The following is a 20,567-nucleotide window of genomic DNA, read 5'->3' as shown; positions in this document are numbered from 1 at the left end:
TTGTAGCAAAGTTCCTCCAGAGGTAAGAAACGGGATTGAAGACAAAATGGAGGGGTTTCCAGGGCCTTTTATATCCTCTGTCATGTGGAAAGAAACCCCATTGTTCTTACTGTGGAAAATCACAGCAGCAAGATGGAGTTTGGAGTCACATGGGCAAGTCACATGTCCATGCATGACTCAGTTCTTTACAGGTAGAGCAGCCACTGCTCACATGCTACCTTGAACGTTCCCAGGAAGGCTCCTCATACGTGGATTGAGTCTCCCAAGGTCCATAGTCAGTTAAGTGTTTCTTGATTGGGCATTTAATCTGAAGAATTCTTTCTCAAGATGCTGACTAAATGCTTCACTTATGCTACTTAGAATCAAACACATTGAAATACAAGTACATAGCCCATATTCATAACTTCAAATATGAAAATGATACACACCTACAGACAGCATAATCATAACCAGCAAATTACAACCTTTTCATAGACATCTAACCTGGCCTCCTTTGTACAAGATTTGGTGCCACTATAGGACCTTGGTTGCAACAATGATCTATATGGTCACAGTTTATGTCAATAACGTCACACATGGCTAAAATCTCTCTTGGGGGCTGAATATCTCTGGCAGACTAATAGATTAGTTACTAGGAAGACTGTACAGGCTAAAATAAGCATCCAAAATCTTTGTCTGTCACTTATATCTTACACAGCTTCATGTGACCTGTTAGATGCTGCAATATAGTTACAAAATAATTACACATCAGATTACTGTAAATTATGAGTGGCGGTGGGAAACCAGATGGCCCACACAGCACAAACTGTTCTTTCAGACAACCGCCTGAGTACAATTTATTGTAATACAAAGAGACAATAATATTTAGAAATGTATATATAAGACAGATCCCTTTGAGCAATACTTTATTTTGTTGTTTCCTACCAGCCCATTCACTGTTTATTTTAATTATTGCATATGTCTAATATACAGTGTGATAGTTTAGACTGAGAAGCAAGCAGAACAGCTGATTAAAATGTGGTGCAGCATAGTTATTACACCCCCACAAAAGTCAGAATGGCCTACGGCTAAATATTAGGTAAACTACTGTAAAACAACATCAATAAATTGCTGATGTGGCTTTTTGATGTTATGTGGCTAGGTCCTGTGTTCTGGAAGTAGCCTTTCTTCTTATGCCTCAACACATGTGAACTGTGTATAAATTCATAGAATATAAGTGTAGGAATGGACCTCAGGAGGTCATCTAGTCCAATCCCTGCTCAAAGCAGGACCAATCCCCAGACAGATTTTTCCCCCTGATCCCTAAATGACCCCTTCAAGGATTGAACTCACAACCCTAGGTTTAGGGGGGCCAATGCTCAAACTACTGAGCTATCCCTCCCTCTACATCTGACTCAACAGCCCTAATTCAGCATGATATATACCTATCATCCTACTGGCTTCAAAGGAAGTATTTGCACACTTAAAGTAAGGCATACATGTAAGTACCTTGATGAATCAGGGCCCTTATGCCTGTTGCACCCAATTGTCTATTTCTCCATACCTAAATATACTGCTGAATAGTATAGCTTATAACAGCATTTATTTTCCAAAATGTACCCCAAATCTTATGCAATGAGATCTTGACTCCCACTGACTTCAATGGGCTTTGGATCAGGCACCTTCTGAGCCTTGTGCTACTGCTGCATAAAACAAGAGGTTACAGAAAGGCAAGAATAGGACACAAGTATAGAGGAACTCTTGAAAGTGCCACATAACAGATAAACAGTGCTCTGAAAATCTTCCTTGCTTTCAGTTTCCCTTAGTTGACTGTTGCCCATGGCCATCACTGTTAAAATGAAGAATGAATATGACTGCTGTAAATGCAAAATGGATTACACCTTCATCAATAGCACCAAGGAAGCATTTGCAGCTGTGAGAAAGGAAGAGTGATCCAGTCTCTTTATATTTGTAAAAGTTTTTAAATAACTCTCGCATACAGATGTGGAAAATAGGCCACCCCTGAAGGACACAAGCACAAAATTGTCACCGTAGGATTTTTACCTCCACTAGAATCACTTGATGTGGGTTTTTTATTCTTCTTTCAAAAAACGGTGTAGTTATAAAGGCTCAGGAACCTCTTCCCTAAGAGGAGGAGATGCCAAAAGACTATTTGAAGCAGCGCTTAATTTGTAATGAAAGAGGTGCCAGGGCTCAAGCAATTTTTTTTACACTCATAACTGATGCTTCAAGCCCAGAGGTTCCGGGGCTCAGCCCTGGCCAGCTCTGGCACAAATTAAGCACTGATTAAGCCAACTTCAACCCCTCCCAACCATAAGCAAGGTGGCATTTCCACCCTCTACCCCAGCCGAAAACGTGGGAGGCTTGCGACAGCTGAATTAAGAGCAAGCCCCAGCTGTGCTGAAGTTTCATTTTTCAAGGGCAAACATAACACACGGCATACCTGAGGCCAATCGAAATGGACGATTTCTTTCTGAAAGACTCTAATCTCATCAGTGCAGCACACAAGAAGAGAGCTCGGGAACAGCAGTTAGCATTAAGTACTACAGACATCTCCCTGTACCTTGTGTGTTCAACTCAAAGGCCACGTCCAGACTAGGGTATTAAAATCGATTTTAGATACGCAACTTCAGCTACGTGAATAACGTAGCTGAAGTCAAATTTCTAAAATCGAGGTACTCACCCGTCCAGACGGCGTGGCATCGATGTCCGCGGCTCTCCATGTCGATTCCGGAACTCCGTTCGGGTTGATGGAGTTCCGGAATCGATGTAAGTGCGCTCGGCGATCGATACATCGCATCCAGACTAGACGCGATATATCGATCCCCGAGCAATCGATTTTAACCCGCCGATGCCGCGGGTTAGTCTGGACGTGGGCAAAGAGAGGAGGGACAGAGGAGGGAGGAAGAAAACAAGACACATCCAAATCTAGGGGGAGACTGAATTATTTACCCAATACAAATAATAATAAATAAAATAAAATAATAAGATAATAATAATAATAATTTTGCTAGATTTGAGGTTCCTAGTAATCTTAATGAGTACATATCGAATGTTGATGATTAAAAATCCTTACAATAATGGCATTTAGTTAGGAAAATTAACCATTAACCCCAGGCCATTCTGATTAAAAGCTAAAGGTAGAAGGCAATAAAACATTTGAAAATGTGTAAATATGGATTAAGGGCTAGATTCACAAAAGGACTCAGGAGCCTAACTGTCACATTAGACACCTGAATCCCAGATACAGGCCCCCGTGGGATGCACAAAGCCCCCACTCAGCTGCCACTGAACTGTGTGGGCAACTCAACTCGCTCGGCACATAAGTTTCCAGGTTAAAAGTTCCATAAGTGCCTATGGTTCAACCACTAGACACATGCATCACTGTCTCTTTCTAGGCATCTGAGTGCCTAAGCCCCAGTGTAATGCTTGAGTCATGGGATGATGGCATTCCTCCACGTAGGGTCCAACCCTGTAAGTGTGTTCAGAGCTCACCTACTGGATCAGGCCCCTATAGGTGAGTTTACACAGAATGACAGTGGGGAGTAGGACGCCCTTGCTCATAATTTTCAGTCCAGTGGTTGGGGTGCTCACCTGAGTTACAGGAGACCCCTGGTTCAGGTCTCCCCTATGCCAGAGGGGGAGAAGAGATTTGAACTGGGATCTACCAATGACGGCATCTTAATTCAAGTGCATACACTGTAAAATAAACTGAGCCCTTCCCCCCACCCCTCTTCTTACAAGTTATTACCCCTTCTCTGACTCATGAAAATAAAAGTATGTATTATTACACTGCCAACCATCAAATATCTCTATCTCATATTTACTAACTCTTCAGCTTGTGGTCCATGAATATGATCATCCACTTTTAGCTCTGCAGTGTCATTAATACATACTTCATGTTTATGATTCAATCTCCAACTTGGAAACTGATTAGCAGACCATCTCTCTGTATTTCCTTGTGCTCCCAATGGACAGTTTTCTTTAGAGAACCCCATACAAATAGCAGACTTTTCCCAGGCTCTCTCACTGCCCCGGTTAAGAATGCTGACAATCTGCTGTCAAAGACTGAGGCTGTCAGCATTACTTTCCTATTGCTGATCTTTCAGTCACCACTTATATAAAGGACAAGTACGCAACCCACTGCCTTGTGACAAGAGTGGTGACTTTGTTAAAAAGCCAAGCACTAGGAATGAATATCAGGGAAACATAACTTAGTGAAACAGGATATGTTAACAATCCATGATAAAATGAGACAACCGACTACTATGAGCATTTATGTTTCAAGACATCATTTCATGATTTGCTAACATTGATAAAATTCTGCTAAAAAGCAGAAAATAATTAACTTTTCCTTTAAGGTTTTCTCAGGAATAATTTTTCTTATGTTCATCTTATTTTATATGCCAAAAAGAAGAAGCAGCAGCTTCTAAGAAGGTCATCTGCACATTGCAGTGACTTCACAGGCACAGGAGAATGTCTGAAATATTTTTCAACTCTGCAAACAATTTAAGGGGCTGTTTGCAAAAGCGGACGAGCTAGCCTTGCAAAATTCCATTAATGTTCTGCAGTGGATTAAGATAAACCTGTTGTCTATGAGCTACCCTAATCTTATGTTTCCATCAACTGTTTCTGGGGGTTGAGGGAAGACTTGTAATGAATGTTTCCATCAAAATTAATTCAGCTCAATATTTTTAATTTATAGCTCAAAGCAAAGTGAACAAATTTTGTCTGGTGGGTGCTTAAACAAAACAAATATGGAAAATATTCTATTTTTATTATTTAACTATATTCTTTGTAGTTAGTTCAATCAGTTCTATCACTGGAAAAGCAAGGTGAGGATAGGATTCATATCTGAATAATCATTTTAAATGATTATGCTGCTCATAACTTCTACTTGTCTTTGGAATATGAAGTAAATGAAGGGACTTTAATCACTCAGGAAACTGGTAATCATCTACAGGCCCTTTCACCCCTAGCTCACTGGTTGGACAGTGGCTAGTGTTGGTAATATGCTGATGCTGATGCTGATTTCATAACCTAAAGCTCTCTGCTGCTTGTTCGGGGTCTCGTCTGCCTCCAGTTTCTAACAGACAAGTATCTGCATCACAAACGATTTCACATTTGGTACCTAAGTGGCAGAAAGTCACGTAAGTTGGGACCCAAACTAAAGACCTTTGATGTTAGTGGGAGTCTTTCAACTGACTTCAATATGGCCTAAGGACCAGTCCATTGACGGGTATAGAGAATGAACTACTCCATCACTGTGGATGGCAGCATACTCGCAAGGAAGCACACGTTGCTTCATGTGCTATGCCTGTTCTCTGGTTAAAGAGATGATTTTATTCACCAGGACTGGAGAGGAAGGATTATCTGATTTTAGAGGCTCAACACAGGCTATCCAGCAGATCTGGGATCTAATCCTTCCGCTGTGACATAAGGCGACTCCTGGGAAGCCTTGGGCAAGTGACTCAAACTCTCTGCATCCAAGCTTCCTCACCTGTAAAACGGTGATACTATAAATGCGTGGAACGAGAAGGCACTCCTGTAAGGATTATACACAGGGCTAAAGCCTGGTGAAGTAAATGGGAGTCTTTGCCTTAATCAGCTTCAGATCAGCCCTTTAATCTGTTTCTGGTCTTTGAGTCAAAGAATTCTAGAACCCTTCTTTTTATTAGACAATGCATTTTATCTTCATAAATTGCAATAGATGCTAATGGGGAAAAAACTTGGCTGTTCAGTTACATATGGCACAGAAAAAAAAATAACTATGATCAGTTTTACGATCCCATTTTACTCATAACCTGACCCAACATTTGACTATAATAAGTGATGATCAAAAACATATGACCAGTCATATATATCAGCAATATTTACAAAATAGTGCCAAGACTGTTATTACAAAAGTAGTGATTTCCTCATCTTGCTGTAAACTGGGAATGGACGATGCCAAAATGTGTTGTAATGTTGGTGCCTTTACATAGAAACCACAAAATACTGTATGTTTTATTATAGTGGTTAGTCATTCCATATATATTTACTAGGGTAATCAACAATACTAGATTAAATCAGCTATTGCAAGATAAAATTGCAAAGTAGGGTCAATAAGAATTGTTTCGTTTATGTAGAGATTCAGAGTTGTTAGGAGTACATTTTAAACAAAAGGTAAATCATCGAAGTAATATCCAAACAGACATATCGTGCCAACCTCTGGATAACGCTAGTAGATTATGTATCAGAATGGTATAATTGCTCTTTTTAAAGTGGCTGTGATTTGTCTATAGAGGAATAAATGATTCTGGTTGGGTTTGATTTTTTCTTTTTTAACTATATAGTGGAGTACCATCTTTCTTGGTTTTTATTAGCAAGTCTTCTAACAACAATTTAGAAGTGTGGCAATCAAGCTAGGGCATACATATGGTATAGGTACTTCAAGAGTGTTATATCTGGCAAAGTGATTTCCTTGCACTGGCGCTCGTTTATGAAATAATGCCACCCTGATACATCATTCAGGTATTTCCTTTGTAAATTCAGAATGAAAAATTAGGTCAAGATCCTGCAGGTTTCTGAGCACTCATGTGAGGTGCTGAGCACCTCGATCATCTTCAAAGTAAGTAGGTCTTGAGAGTACTCAGATCTTTGCAAGATCTAGTCCTTAGTCTTTAGTTCTCAGGTTTTCCACCCTCATAAGAAGAAAGCAGTACTGTGAGCATAGCAAACTTGGGAGTTGGCTGGTAACATGTTTCCAGTGTCTATATTTCACAATTCAAAATCTCTAAATGAAATCAATGGATAGAAACATATTAAAAAACAAAACCCCAGCGCCTTCCCCCAACATTTTTTGTAACTGTTAAATAAAATTGCTTAGAAGAACCCAAGTTGTCATTTCTTATTACTCTTGATGCTATTAAAAGAGCGTAGGTGAAAAGACTGTTTATGTTTTTAAAAGGTCATTTCCACTTAGGGCATGGCTACATTTGCAGATGTAGAGCGCTGTGAGTTAAACCCGCCTTTGGAGAGCGCAGTAGGGAAAGCACTGCAGTCTGTCCACATTGACAGCTGCTTGAGCACTGGCGTGGCCACATTTGTGGCACTTGCAGCAGCACTGAGAGCAGTGCATTATGGGCAGCTATCCCACACAGCACCTCTTCCCATTCTGGCGCTGTGGCTTGTGGGAAGGGGGCGGGGCTGTGGGGCATTCTAGGTCCTGTCCCAGTGCTCTGTGATGCATTACTTCACAGCCCAGCAGTCCCTGTGCTTCCATCCACATTTGGCACCATCTTTCAATGTTTTTTGTACTGCACACTCTATCTTCCCTTTCGGTCTGTGGGAATGGAGCCTGAATTGCTGAGGAGTATGCTGACGAGTCTCGCCAGCACGTCACATTTGGCAGTCAAGTTATTCTTTAGGATCCAAAGTGACAGTGAGGGCTCCAATGATATCGACTCGAGTAACGCATACGACACAAGTTTGCTTGGGGCATTCACATATATGCTCACCACAGTGGAACGCCACTTTTGGGCTCAGGAAACAAGGACTGAGTGGTGGGATCACATAGTCATGCAAGTCTGGGATGATGAGCAGTGGCTGCAGAACTTTCAGATGAGAAAAGCCACTTTCATGGGACTGAGTGATGAGCTCGCCCCCACCCTGCGGCGCAAGGACACAAGATTGAGAGCTTTCCTGATGGTGGAGAAGTGGGTGGCTATTGCAATCTGGAAGCTGGCAACTCCATACAGCTACCGATTGGTCGCTAACCAGTTTGGAGTGGGAAAGTTGACCATTGGAATCGTGTTGATGCAAGTTTGCAGGGCCATTAATTGCATCCTGCTCAGAAGAACCATGACTCTGGGTAACGTGCAGGACATTGTGGATGGCTTTGCACAAATGGGTTTCCCTAACTGCAGAGGGGCAATAGATAGGATGCATATTCCAATTCTGGCACCAGCCCATCTAGCTTCTGCATATGTTAATTGGAAGGGGTATTTCTCTATGGTTCTCCAAGCACTTGTGGATCACCATAGGAGTTTCATTGACATTAACACAGGCTGGCCCAGAAAGGTGCATGATGCACACATCTTTTGGAACACTGGCCTCTTCAGGAAGCTGCAAGCTGGGATCATTTTCCCAGACCAGAAGATCACCGTAGGGGAAGTCAAAATGCGGGATGCAGCAAACATTATTCCACTCGCTGAGGTGGAGTACCAGCAGAGCTCTAGCCGCAGAGTCCAGGTGCTCTACATGCCTTGCCAGTGTGGACGGGGGGAGTGAGCTAGTGTGCAGGGGGCTCCTTTATTGCGCTGTAACTCGCAAGTGTAGCCAAACCCTTAGAAAACAACATGAATCATTTCACGTTCCAATTATCTTTGTCCAAGTTTTACTGTAGAAATTGAAAGCAAAAACCCAGAATACTTATTCTCATCACAGCATCTAATTGCAAACAAGTAAATCATGGGGAAAGTGTCATGTTTTAAAAAAGGGAAGCCGCCATTTTCACAACGATGGCAAAGTGATAGTGAAAGCATTTAGGAATCGAAGTGTCACTGTTCTAAATTCAGTCATTTAGAAAATGACTGAATTTAAGAGCTGGTTTAATAATTTAAGTTCACACAAAAGAACTAAACAAACCAAAAGAAAAAACACACAAATAAAAATAATTAAATGCATATATGCACAACACCAAAAATCTGCTTATGGGTCTTTAGCCAAAGTCTATTTTAATCAATGGAAAGATTCCTATTGAGTTCAGTGGGTTTCAGATCAGGCCAATAAATCCTACCTTTACATCTTGCAATGATTCCTAATGTTTTTATATAGTGTTCTTTCCATCTTACTTTACATCAAAGTAAACTCTTTCTGGAAGGCTTTATTAAAATGATTGCCCCTGTGGAGGAAGACAACAGCCCAGTTCACGTAGGATGAACTTCACTTCTGTGCACAACGGCCACACAAGGCCTATCTGAAGTCTAACTGAAGGCAGCACAATAAGACTTATATAGGACTCAAATGGGCATAGATCTTGTGGGTGGTGCCCTACACACAGAGATTAATGTCATCTTTAGTGGAAACACTGAAAATGACAAATTATTCATAGATTTTAAGGCCAGAAGGAATTGCTGGGAATTCTGCATGACCCAGGCCATAGGACTTCCCCAAAATAATTTCTATTTGCACCAGAGCAGATCTTTTAGAAAAACAGCCAATCTTGCTTTAAAAATTGCTAGTGATGGAAAATCCACCATGAGCAACCCTTGGTAAGTTGTTTTAATGGTTAATAATCCTGACCGTTAATGAGTCTAACTTTGATTTCCAGCCATTGACTCTTGTTATACCTTTTGTCTGCTAGACTGAAGAGCCCAACTTCAAATATTTGTAGCCCAGGTAGATACTATGACAAGTCATCCCTTAACCTTCTCTTTGTCAAGCTAATAGATTGAGCTTCTTTTCAAAACTCTTCTTTTATTATGTATTCCTATTCCTTTTTGTTAAATATATTTTTACATGTTTTTCAAGCTACAATTACCAGGTAATAGCTGATACCACCCTTTAAAAGCTGCAAGCAACATTCTCAACCTTAGGAGCTTAGCATTTAAGCAACTAAATCTACAGACACCTAATTAAAAGTGGTCTGATTTTTAGAAGTAGCTGGGCACCAGTGGCTCAGAGGGAGAAGCGGGCACTTGGCACCTCTAAAAATAAAGTTGTTTATGAATCAAAGTGCTTACACTTTAGGCACCTATATTTGAAAATTTTGGCCTGAACATCTCTTGAAATATACATTAGAGCAGATATGTTTGGTGACTCACAAATAAAAGAGCCTGGCAAATGTGTGTTGTTATATATACTTACAAGAGAGCCAAAGAACGAATTGTGCGACTGAACTTAATACAATTGGTAGTGCTAAATATCAAATGTCATGGTAACACAGCTTAACTTCACTGAGGCAGCACGACACACCTGAAGACTTATCATTCCACAGAGACTCCAAAAGCAACAGTGGCAGTTGCACATTCTTCTTTTCACACATCATTCCTTGTCACATATAAGGAACCAGTGCTGTTGTAAGAGGATACTCTTAATGTTTGAAGTGTCCTTTCCGGGCTACTTAAAGCTTACTTGAAATTCCATCAGAGGCTTTTAGACAGGGGCGGCTCCAGGCCCCAGCACGCCAAGCGCGTGCTTGGGGTGGCATGCCGCGGGGGGCACTCTGTCGGTCGCCGGGAGGGTGGCAGGCGGCTCCAGTGGACCTCCGGCAGGAGTGCCTGCAGAGGGTCCGCTGGTCCCACGGCTCCGGTGGACTTCCCATGTAGGAGGTCCACCGGAGCCGTGGAACCAGTGGACCCTCCGCAGGCACTCCTGCCAGAGGTCCACCGGAGTCACCTGCCGCCCTCCCGGCGACCGGCAAAGCGCCCCCCGCGACACGCCGCCCTGCTTGGGGTGGCAAAATGTCTAGAGCCGCCCCTGCTTTTAGATGCTGATAGAAGAACAAGGCAAATCTCATGCTGCTCTTTAGACTCTTACCCAGCTTCTCTACCTCATACATAGAGATCACCATGCTCACTGATAACGATTACAGTCTGAGGAGGCCTCTGTCCTGCAACTTGTTGCATATTGGTGAACTCCTGTGCCAAGCAGAGCCCCACTGAAATCAAAGAGCAGTCCACCCATGCACAAGCTACAAAACCTAACACCTTACAACTGTGCTGTATGTAGAAAAGTTACTGGATGACACTGTTAATTCAATCAGCTGTTCTTTTAGGAAAGCTCTAGGTAAATAGTTGTTGTGAACTCATGTTGTCTTTCAAAAAAAGAACCCACAAGCCTCTTCTAGAGCATATTCAGGTCAATGAAAAGACTTTCATTAACTTTAGTGGGCTCTAGATCAGCCCCTTAAACATTTGTAAGCTAAGAAGCTATAGCCCCAAAGGATAGTTCCTTCAACATGGCACCAATTCATTTCAATAGATACCTCTTTATTTGAAATGGAATGCATTTTGAAAAATATGAAAAATAAGTCACATCTCTCAGAAATCATTTATGAGTCGTATTTACACACAAATTTGACAACACCAATATTTCAGCTAACGATGGGATATGCTAGAAAACATTTGGTACATCACTGCAGCTAATGGTCAGAAGCCAGCAGTTACAGATCATGAACTTTAAAGAAGAGGAGCTACTTCAGGATGGTATGGAGATCACATTTGGCTGAACTTCTTGCTTCTGAGTACAAAGTTATTACGCTACAGAATGGTCACCACAGCTTGAATTTCCTTGCCAAATCCTGCCCCTCCTTACATGCAGGCACATTCAGTTTGCACCAATGTCTTCTACTAAGACATAAAAGGTTGACCTCTTTATTAACCAGCTTTCCACACTGCTACTAGCTACACTGAGCACCTCTTTTTGTTTCACTGGCACTGTAGTTTGTTTTCTATTAAATTCGTTTGAGTCCTACACCCATTCTATCCTTCTTCCATTAAAGGGAGGGGCTATCATGCTTACTTCACTCGTAAACCTTGAGTTGGATTATGCATGTTGTTCTGCCATGAATGGTAGGACCCATTGGACCTATTTGAGTAGTTACCACTGACAAAGAACATGTAGGTGACAATCAATATCTAACCACGTAGAGTCAATGAAGACTGTTCAGTAGGAAAAGAACAAAACAAACATTTATCTTTACAAGTCCAGATGAATTTTTGGTCTATATTGCTACTTTCCTCAAGAAGAGCATAGTAAATTTAGTGCTTGAGAAAGCTGCCAGATTGAATGCCTCAGAGATTGAAGTCTTATTGACACTGGGATGGCATGAGCAGCAACATGTGCCAAGCTGCCTCACACCGCCTCAATCCTGAGCTGAGGGAAGTGAACCCCCTCATCCCAGCCAACCACTGGACCTTCTACTTATACCACAAGCACAGATGCCAACTCAGAAGTGGATTTTGTGATGTGCTCACCTGTCACAGCAGCACCTGAGCTGACGGCAACGTTTTAAACAACGTAAGGGGAAATAAGTAACACATTTGGCAGTATCAACAAGCAACAGTTTGTTCATGATAAAGATTATTACATTTAAGATAGATGTTCAAATAATACAGAAAGAGCCTGTCTCAACCCAATATAAACTAAGACATGCAACGTGAAAGAGGACACTTTGATTTCAACTTGGAGGGAAAATGTATCAAAGTGTGAGCTAATGATGCCATCAGACTTGATTTTGAAAGTCCTGCCTTTCATCAGTTTGAGACAGAACCTTAATGTTATTTAAACCTTTAAAAAATGCCCTTGTTTGTTTTTAAAAGCAGAAGCACTTTGAGGGAAAATGATAAAATTAAATGATTTAGGGCCTGATCCAAAGCCTGCCAAACTCAATGGAAGTCCTTGTAGCATCGGAAGGAGTCTTGACTTCAGTGGGCTTTGGATCAGGTTTCTGTAGGATAGGAATGACTCCATCTCCCAGGGAAATTACATATCTTGGATCACAGAGAGACATATTTTGAATAATTACATTTATTCTTTACCTGGTTAAATGCATGTTTTGATAGGTGAATTTCCAGTGCTATAGGTGTATATCTGAAAGAGTGGATTAGCTACCTGATAAACTGTAATTAATGGCTCTGAAAAAGAGGTCACGTTTTTCCACAAATCAATATTTAGGCACTTTTTAAAAGGCAGATGTTTTACACAGTCACGGGCAATGGTTTTCAAGGAGCCACTACAAATTACAGTCTATTTTGTAACTCTCCCTTCCAGCACAATCACCTAAGATTTGGCAGAATGAGAATGGCAAATGTATTGAGATGTGAAAACTAGCTGCTGTACTTGCAGGGTATCTTTTCATCTCCTTCCTTCCTGCGTCCTAGACTGAGGGGGTCCAGTCCTGCAACGTGCTGAACATTCTCAGTGTCAATTAGCCTCAAAGGAATGACTCTCTTAGGGCAATTGTAACCTGCCATTCCAATCCAGTCAATATAGATCCCCACAAAGGGCCTGAACTCCAATAGCCCCCCGGGGACTGGTCACATGAGGGTTTGCAGGTCTGGGCCTTAATTCTGTTAACACTTGCTTAACTTTATTCACATGTGTAGTCTCAGTGACATTAATGGGGCTACTTACATGTTTGCAGAACAGGGCTAAATAATGTTTCATCACCCTGGAAGGGGTTCAGTACCCTGAATACCCTGTAAGATAAAGGGGAGCAGAATGAATTCAGCAGCTTGCAGGACTGGACCTCAGTGTGAGACGGGGAGTAAATTAGGAGATAAACCAAGCATTGCATTTGAAGGGTAAGATCTCACTGTGTCACTTTCATGATTTCTTCTATCCAGTATTCTTTTTAAGGTAAAGCTACAAATCAAAAGTTCTAAACATATTACTTTTAGTCTCTGTTTACATTTGCATAGCTTATAAACGGGCATAGCAGAGCAATTTCCCTACTGAGCTGGTAAAAAGAAATAGTTCCATGGCTGAGGCTCTGTACCTTGACTTAGCAATAAAAGGCCAAATCGTACTATCAGATTTTTAAGGACAACTCCCTATTTATTTCAAAGCAAAGAGCTTTAACTACAGCAGTGCAAAATGATCCACCACATTAAGGGCCCAATCCAGTAAAGCACATGATCACGGGCATAACTTGTTTTTCTGGATCAGGGTCTAGTTACCTCATATGCTGAAATCAACAGCAAAACTCTCATTGATTTCAACAGGAGAAGGAAGACACATATGCCTAGTACTTTGTTTTCTAACTTCATGGGGTTCATTAACATAATGCAGACAAGATCCCAACACATCTCTCAACAGCTGGTAATATTACACACCAAAATAAGCTTGTTTATCTCAGCAATATAGCATTTTTCAGTTTAGGAAAATTATGACTGAAATGACTCATTTGAACACTTTAAGACATTTACAAGATGGGCTTTAGAATCTGTCAGAAAAAGGTCAGGGACATGGTCCTTTCATAAACCTTCTGCACCAAGAGAGCCCTGAACTCAAATGTACAGAAGTTTTAATAAATAGTTCTCAGCTCTTACAACCATTTTCATAACACAAAATAACCGAGCACATAAAATTGATATAATTTTAACATGACATTCTCATATCACAAATCAAATTGGTCAGAGTTCCCTCTTCAACTGCTGTATATGACAAATGAAACTAAGGTATTTTATCTAATAATAATGAATCAGATTATCAATTCTGTATAACTGAATTGTGTATAAAATGTAATACTCTTCCCCCATATTTATAGGTTAAAAAAGAATAATAACCTTGACATCAGGTTCCAACCCTTGGAGAGAAGCAATTTATTGTGCATTAAGATCTTTGTCCTAATTCTAAACCATGCATTATACTTTCCACATTAACACAACAACAGTTTCTAAAACAATATTTTGGGGAGAAATGAAAACTATTGCATTCCATGTGGAAAACCACCCAACATTCATGGTCATATAAATCATTCACTTCTTCCACAATCTCCCCCTCTCTCTCCAAAGGTTGCAATATATCTGGGAGCTAAGGTGTGCTTTGAATTTCTATTTGGAATTTGATTTCTGGATAATGGCCTACATTCAGAAAGGTCTTGCAAATAAGCCTTTTACAAAATCCCTAATAAATAACCATAAAATAAAACACTTTAAAATAAATTTACAGTACATCATGTGTCCTAGAAGCCCCATCATGCCAGATGATCCTTTCCAAGGTTCATAAATAGTACTCAGAGTCTATATGACTTGAAATGTTTTCCCCGCACCAAGGAAGGGATTGTGCAGAAAACTCGCTGGGTTTTCAGGCTGTTGACCTGACGCTCTCCAGTCTCCCTGATCCGCGGCTCTTCTCGGTTTGCCAAGTTTGTCGATCCACTGAAATATGCTCACAACAGAAATGTGCTGCTCATCAGTCTCACTTCCTGAAGTGCTGCTTGGATCAACCTGTGATACAACAATATAGAAGAAAGGGAATCGAAATGAGCTGACAAATGGTGTGTGCACAGATAGCCAACCTGCCTTTGCCTGGAACAAGTTTTCTGAATGACAAACGGTAGGTGCACCGTCCTGCAACAGTGAACCAGGCACAAAGGGATGGGCCGGAGATGGAAGATCATATGGGCTCCTGGCGGAGCGTATAAGGACAGGCCAGGGCTCAGAAACCATTCACCCGCGGCACAAAAGGCAGCGCTAAATCAGCCGCGCTCCCCGGCTGTCTCTGAAACTCCTCGAAGGTGCCAGGGGAGGAGGAAAGGGCTGAGAGCAGAGAAAACTCTTCCCGCTCCCCCAGGCAGACGGAGTCCCAGGCCGGTAAGTGGGCGATGGTTTGATTTGTAAAGGCTCCCAGTGCCTTGGGAGCCCACCTGCTTAGCCCTAGGGAGGGATCCGGGGATTCCCGGCTTGGCTCTGGCGCCCCGCAGCTCCCACGCTCCCCGGCGCCCTGGGGCTGGCAGGGTAGGGGGCAGGATTCCTTGGAGCCCGGGGAGGTACCTGGGCTGGGCCGCGGCCGGTCCCTCGGGCGCCCTACGCGGAATTGGAGGCGCTGCGGAGGCGGTGGCCCGGGTGCTGCTGGACCAGGTGCTGCTGCTTCTGGCGGGTGGACTTGACGGCCAGGATGGCCTGGCGATTCTTGTACTGCACCAGCTGCAGCGTGATCTCGGCATTCCAGCCCTGCTCCTGCGGGCCCCGAAAGTCGATCTCCTTCCCCTCGGCCATGACCACGGTGAAATACACGTACTTGCCCTTCCGCTCCACGCAGTCCACCGTCTTCATGTGGGAGAAGTGCAGCTCCTTGATCTTGGCGGCCGGCGGCTCGGCGGCCGGGGGCCCCGGCTGCGGCTGCTTGGGGGGCACGAGGAGCAGCCCTTCCTCGGTCAGGATGCAGCGCTTCTTCTTCCACAGCTGCAGCAGCCCGTCGCTCCGCTTCTCCAGCACGCCCTCCTTCAGCGCCTTGCAGCCGCTCTCCAGCATCCTCCTGGCACGGGGCGGCTTGCGCCTGCTGGCCGCGGAGCCTCCTCCCGGCAGGGCAGGCAGCAGCCGGGCCCTTTCCTCCCCGCGCCCGAAGCGGATGGCGGCGAGCGGCCAGGCTCCGGCAAAGCCGGGAAGATCGTGGGCAGCAAGCGGCCGTGCGCAGCCGGCGTCCGGCTCTGGGCGCTCAGGCTGGCGGCTCCGCCTCGCAGCGCGCTTCGCCTAGCCCGGAGTGACACCCGGCGAAGGGGAAGCCCAGCTCCGGCAAAGCCACGTTCCTTTCTCACGCCCCCGCTTCCCTGGGTTCCCTTCCAAATATGGGGCTGCCTCGCGGCGCGCTTCCTGGCAGGCGCCTCCCTTCGCTGTCACCCTGATGGGCTTGGCCCTTGTTCTGGCTAGGGTGGGAAATCGGCTGACACTTCGCCTTCATCCGCTCCCCGGCAGTCCGGGTGATGGTTAAATCCGACCACTGCTATTTTCTCTTCTGCTTACAGTCTGCTACTGACTAAACAGTTTCATTTATTGTTGCTGTAGCGTCATCAGAGCCCCTGGCCCGCTCCAGAAAAAAAGTGAGATCAAAGGCTGAAAAGCTTTCTATAAAAGCTAGGTGTCTTTAGTAATTATTTATTATTATTAAGAGGCAGCTCTCAGACTATTTACAGTCATAGTTGCTGGAAATGGGGGTGCGGTTTGAAGTGGTCTCCATCATACATAAGGTTTACAGTTTGGTTCAATGGCTCTCAGCCCCCACCACACACACACACACACACACACACACACACACAAATTGTCCAGCACCTACTCACTAATGCTAATGAACATCATTGAAGTATGTTCCAGATCACAAACCTTTTGTGTCTGTGTCTAATTCACCTTAGAAACCTTATAAGAAACAAACCTGAAATATGGCCAGCAGCATTTACAAGGGTGGTGATGAACATACACTACAACAAGACCAAAACCTCCAGTCTGGACCCAGCCTAAGTGGAAACAGGGAGAGAGCCAATTTTTTATCTAGTTTTTCCCTAGGGGCTGGTCTTAAAAATTAGATTGAGCAACCCAGCTAGGTCAGAGCTGTGAAAAATTTCATGCCCTGAGCACTGCGGTTAGGTCAACCAAATCCTGGGTGTAGATATACGTGTCTAGGTCAATGGAAGAATTCTTTGGTTGATCTAGCTACCACCTCTCAGACAGGTGGATTAACCAGGGCACCAGAAAACCCCCAACATATCAACAGGGGAAGCATCTACACCACAGTACCCTGGGAGCTGTGCTGCTGTAGCAGTTGTAGACAGCCACTGTAGGTTACTTGGACCTACAGTAAAATACCAAATTGTAAACAGCTGAAGATCCAAGTCTTTACTTTCAAAGTGGAACAATATGTATGGGCCTAGACTGATAGTGGAATTAGACTCTACTTTATGAAACACAACTCCTTTGCAGCTTTTTGAAATAATGTCTGAGAAGAACAAGAACAATATGGTGAACTAGACTGGATGCCTCAACAGTTTTGACCTATATACTGTCATTCCTGCATAAGTACCCACTCAAACTGCTGTAATTTGTGTGATGGTTCTCGGGGCACCCAGGACTGAGAGTTACCATATTACGCCTTGCCTCCAGCGTGAAGGAATCTGTCTTGCTTATCCCTGGCTCTGTGTCAGCTTCCTAACAAAACCAGCCTTTCAGACACTCAAGCACTCACCTTGCCAATTGCCAGCCCTAACCTCACCTTGCAGGTTAACAAGAGGTGCACACCAGTCCCCTTTGAATTGTATCCCTATGATCTCCAGCCCCTGATACTGGCTATTCACAGAAATTCCAGATCTTTCACACCCCAAGGTGCAGGGAACCCCAGTTTATAAGTTTTACCTTAATCTATCACTCTTGGAAACCACACAGCACTTCTGAGCCCTTATAATAAAACAAACATTGATTTAAGTGAGAATAAAAATTTAAACTAGAAAAAAGTGTTAAAAGTAAGGGGTTACAACACAAAAAACAAACTGCATACCTTGTAGACTTATCAATATATGAAGTAAGTTTTCCCTACAAATTTCAGTCTGTTGTAGAGCTGGCTGGTTTCACAAGACTGAGGATCCAAACATTCATGAAAGCCCCTCTGCCCCTCAGGGGACTTCCTCAGTGAATGGATCCAAAATGCTTCTCCACGTTGTGTGTTATACTGAAAACAGCCTTTTGTTTCTATTCAGACAGGGCAAACCTCTGTCTGTTGTAATGATCCTTTTCCACCTCAAAGTAGTTTCAGTTGTTTGTAGTTATCTCTGATGATTTCCCGTTGGTAGGCTTGGGAGGGAGCAAGGCCAAACAACTGAAGGCATCGCTACACTTGCATATGTAGAGTGCTTTGAGTTAAACCAGCCTTGTAGAGCAATATGGAAAGCATTGCAATTGGTGCACACCGACAGCTGCAAGCACAGTGGCGTGGCCACATTAGCAGCTCTTGCAATGGCCACAGAGAGCAGTGTATTGTGGTAGCTATCCCAGAATGCAAGTGGCTGCAACATGCTTTTCAAATGAGGGGGCTGGGGTGAAGTGTGACAGGGAGTGTGTTGTGTGTATGTGGGGAGAGAGAGAGTGTGGGGGGGGTGAGAGCATGTCAGCATGCTGTCTTGTAAGTTCAGACAGCAACAGCCCCCCCCCCGCCTCTCTCTCTCACACACAGCATTCTACAGTAATGGTTGCTTTGTCTCGGAGCAGATAAGCATGCCGGTTGTCAGAAACAGAGCTTTCAAAGGGCGTATTGGCATTCCTGCAACAATTCCAAAACAATGACAAGAGGGGCCACTTGACTTAAGAGGATTATGGGATGTTTATGGAGGCTGATCAAAGCGCAGTAATGCAACACCTTGTTCACACTGACACCTGGGTGTATCAGCCAACGTGCACCAAGTGTTAATCTTCTTGCCGAGGTGGAGTACCAGGAGCACTCTAGCCCTGGAGTCAGAGCGCTCTACATGCCTTGCCATTGTGGACAGGGAGTGAGCTAGGGTGCCCGGGGTTGCTTTAATGTGCTCTAACTCACAAGTGTAGCCAAGCCCTGAGCTTTGCATTACCTCCCCAGCTAAAACAAGGTGGGGTGACAACTCCCCCTGCATGAATGTGTCATCCCTGAGGGCTTGTCTACACTACCAAGTTTTGTAGACAAAACTTATGTGGACACCCAAAAGTCAACAAAACAAAAGTCTCCAAAGAGTGTTCACACCTGCTCCCTCTGTCAATAGGTTATGTCCACATGAGGGACACCATCATCAACAGGGTGAGCAATGCACCATGGGTATGTATCCCACACTGCAATGCTGTGGGAAGGAAGAGCTAATTGCTGCGCATTTTGGGATTCTCTGAGTTCTCCCACAGCCCCCTCAGCTGCTGAGAGCAGCATCTTGAGCAGCTCTGTTAGCTCTCCATGTTGAGGAATGGCAAAGCAACACAGCAGTCTGTCCCCCTCCTCCTGCAGCAGTGGGCTTCCTACTTCTGTGTTCCTAGTGCGAGGCAGAACAGGAGCATTCCAATGATTTGCTCTCTGTTTGTTCCCCAAATGGAGCAGCACACAGATACTTCCTGGAGATTTGAATGGGGAGGGGCGCAAGCCCACAGGGCAGCAGAGATCAAAACACTGAGCAGAGCAATCAGGGCAGGCATTGTGGGATACTGGCAGAAGCCAGTTTTATGGACAAAACAATCAGCAGTGTCTACGCTGGCTTTTTGTCAACAATAACGGGAGAAGAAAAGACAAAAGGGGTGGAAGGGTTTTGTCACCAAAACTGAGCATTTTTTGTGACAAAAGTCCCATCATAGTGTGTACAATGTTGCCAAAAGGCAGTTTTGGGGGACAAAATTTGACAGTGTAGACAAACCCTCAGAAACAGTACCCCTAGTAACTAATTTTTATTCCAGTCCATAAAGAAGGCTTTCAATAAATACATTATTCCTTAAATATTGCCCGTATATACACCTCACGATGCTTCCGAGTCTTGACAAGTTACAAGCTTTCTGTAGACAGAGGTTACTCTTTATAGACTAACATCCTGTAAGATGTGTTTGGTGTAGTACGTTTGTAGAGTCTAAAGTGAGTGCTGTTTCCAAGAAATAGGGGCCAAGGGGCCTCTGTCTCACAAAGGGATCCAAAGCTACTTGCTTTACTGTAGTTCTAATAAATTCTATGCAAGGTTTCTACACGCTCCTAGTTTGCTAAGCTCTTTGGATATACCTGATGTTCAGATGCCTCCTAGTGCCAAACTTTAATACTGCAAGATGGAAGGATTCTGAACCTGATCCTTGAAAATATAGATGATAGGTAGGTCCTCTCATTCTTCTGGTATTTTCCCCTATTGTTCTCTTGCCCCGAGAAGTTGCTGATAGAAGGGTGCAGTTGTACAGACATTGCACCTATGTACACAATATTATAAGGCTCCTAACTTTGAAAGCCGAAGACTGATGTGCCTGAAAACCCGTAGAACATATTTATTATGTGAGGCTTAAGGGAAATTTGGCAATGGTTTTGGGAACTACAGAGAATGGGCTCAAAAAGAGCACAGAGAAAGCAAAGGTACTATCTGCAATGTTTCCTGTTCCCCTACTGGTCTT

At 43.6% G+C, this 20,567-nt stretch overlaps 1 protein-coding gene across 1 annotated transcript; it reads right to left on the bottom strand.

Annotated features, from left to right (window-relative positions):
* Positions 1–10,952: 10,952 nt before the first annotated feature.
* On the bottom strand, positions 10,953–16,161 carry PHLDA1 (pleckstrin homology like domain family A member 1). Its single transcript, XM_030548698.1, has 2 exons — positions 15,483–16,161; positions 10,953–14,936 (listed from the first exon to the last, which is right to left on the bottom strand). Exon 1 carries the CDS (start codon positions 15,960–15,962, stop codon positions 15,516–15,518), a length of 447 nt encoding a protein of 148 aa, XP_030404558.1. The 5' UTR covers positions 15,963–16,161; the 3' UTR covers positions 10,953–14,936; positions 15,483–15,515.
* Between the last annotated feature and the right edge of the window lie 4,406 nt (positions 16,162–20,567).

The sequence above is a fragment of the Gopherus evgoodei genome, chromosome 1 (genome assembly GCF_007399415.2).
Source record: "Gopherus evgoodei ecotype Sinaloan lineage chromosome 1, rGopEvg1_v1.p, whole genome shotgun sequence".
Lineage (NCBI taxonomy): Eukaryota > Metazoa > Chordata > Testudines > Testudinidae > Gopherus > Gopherus evgoodei.
This window is presented reverse-complemented; position numbering and strand designations above follow the sequence as displayed.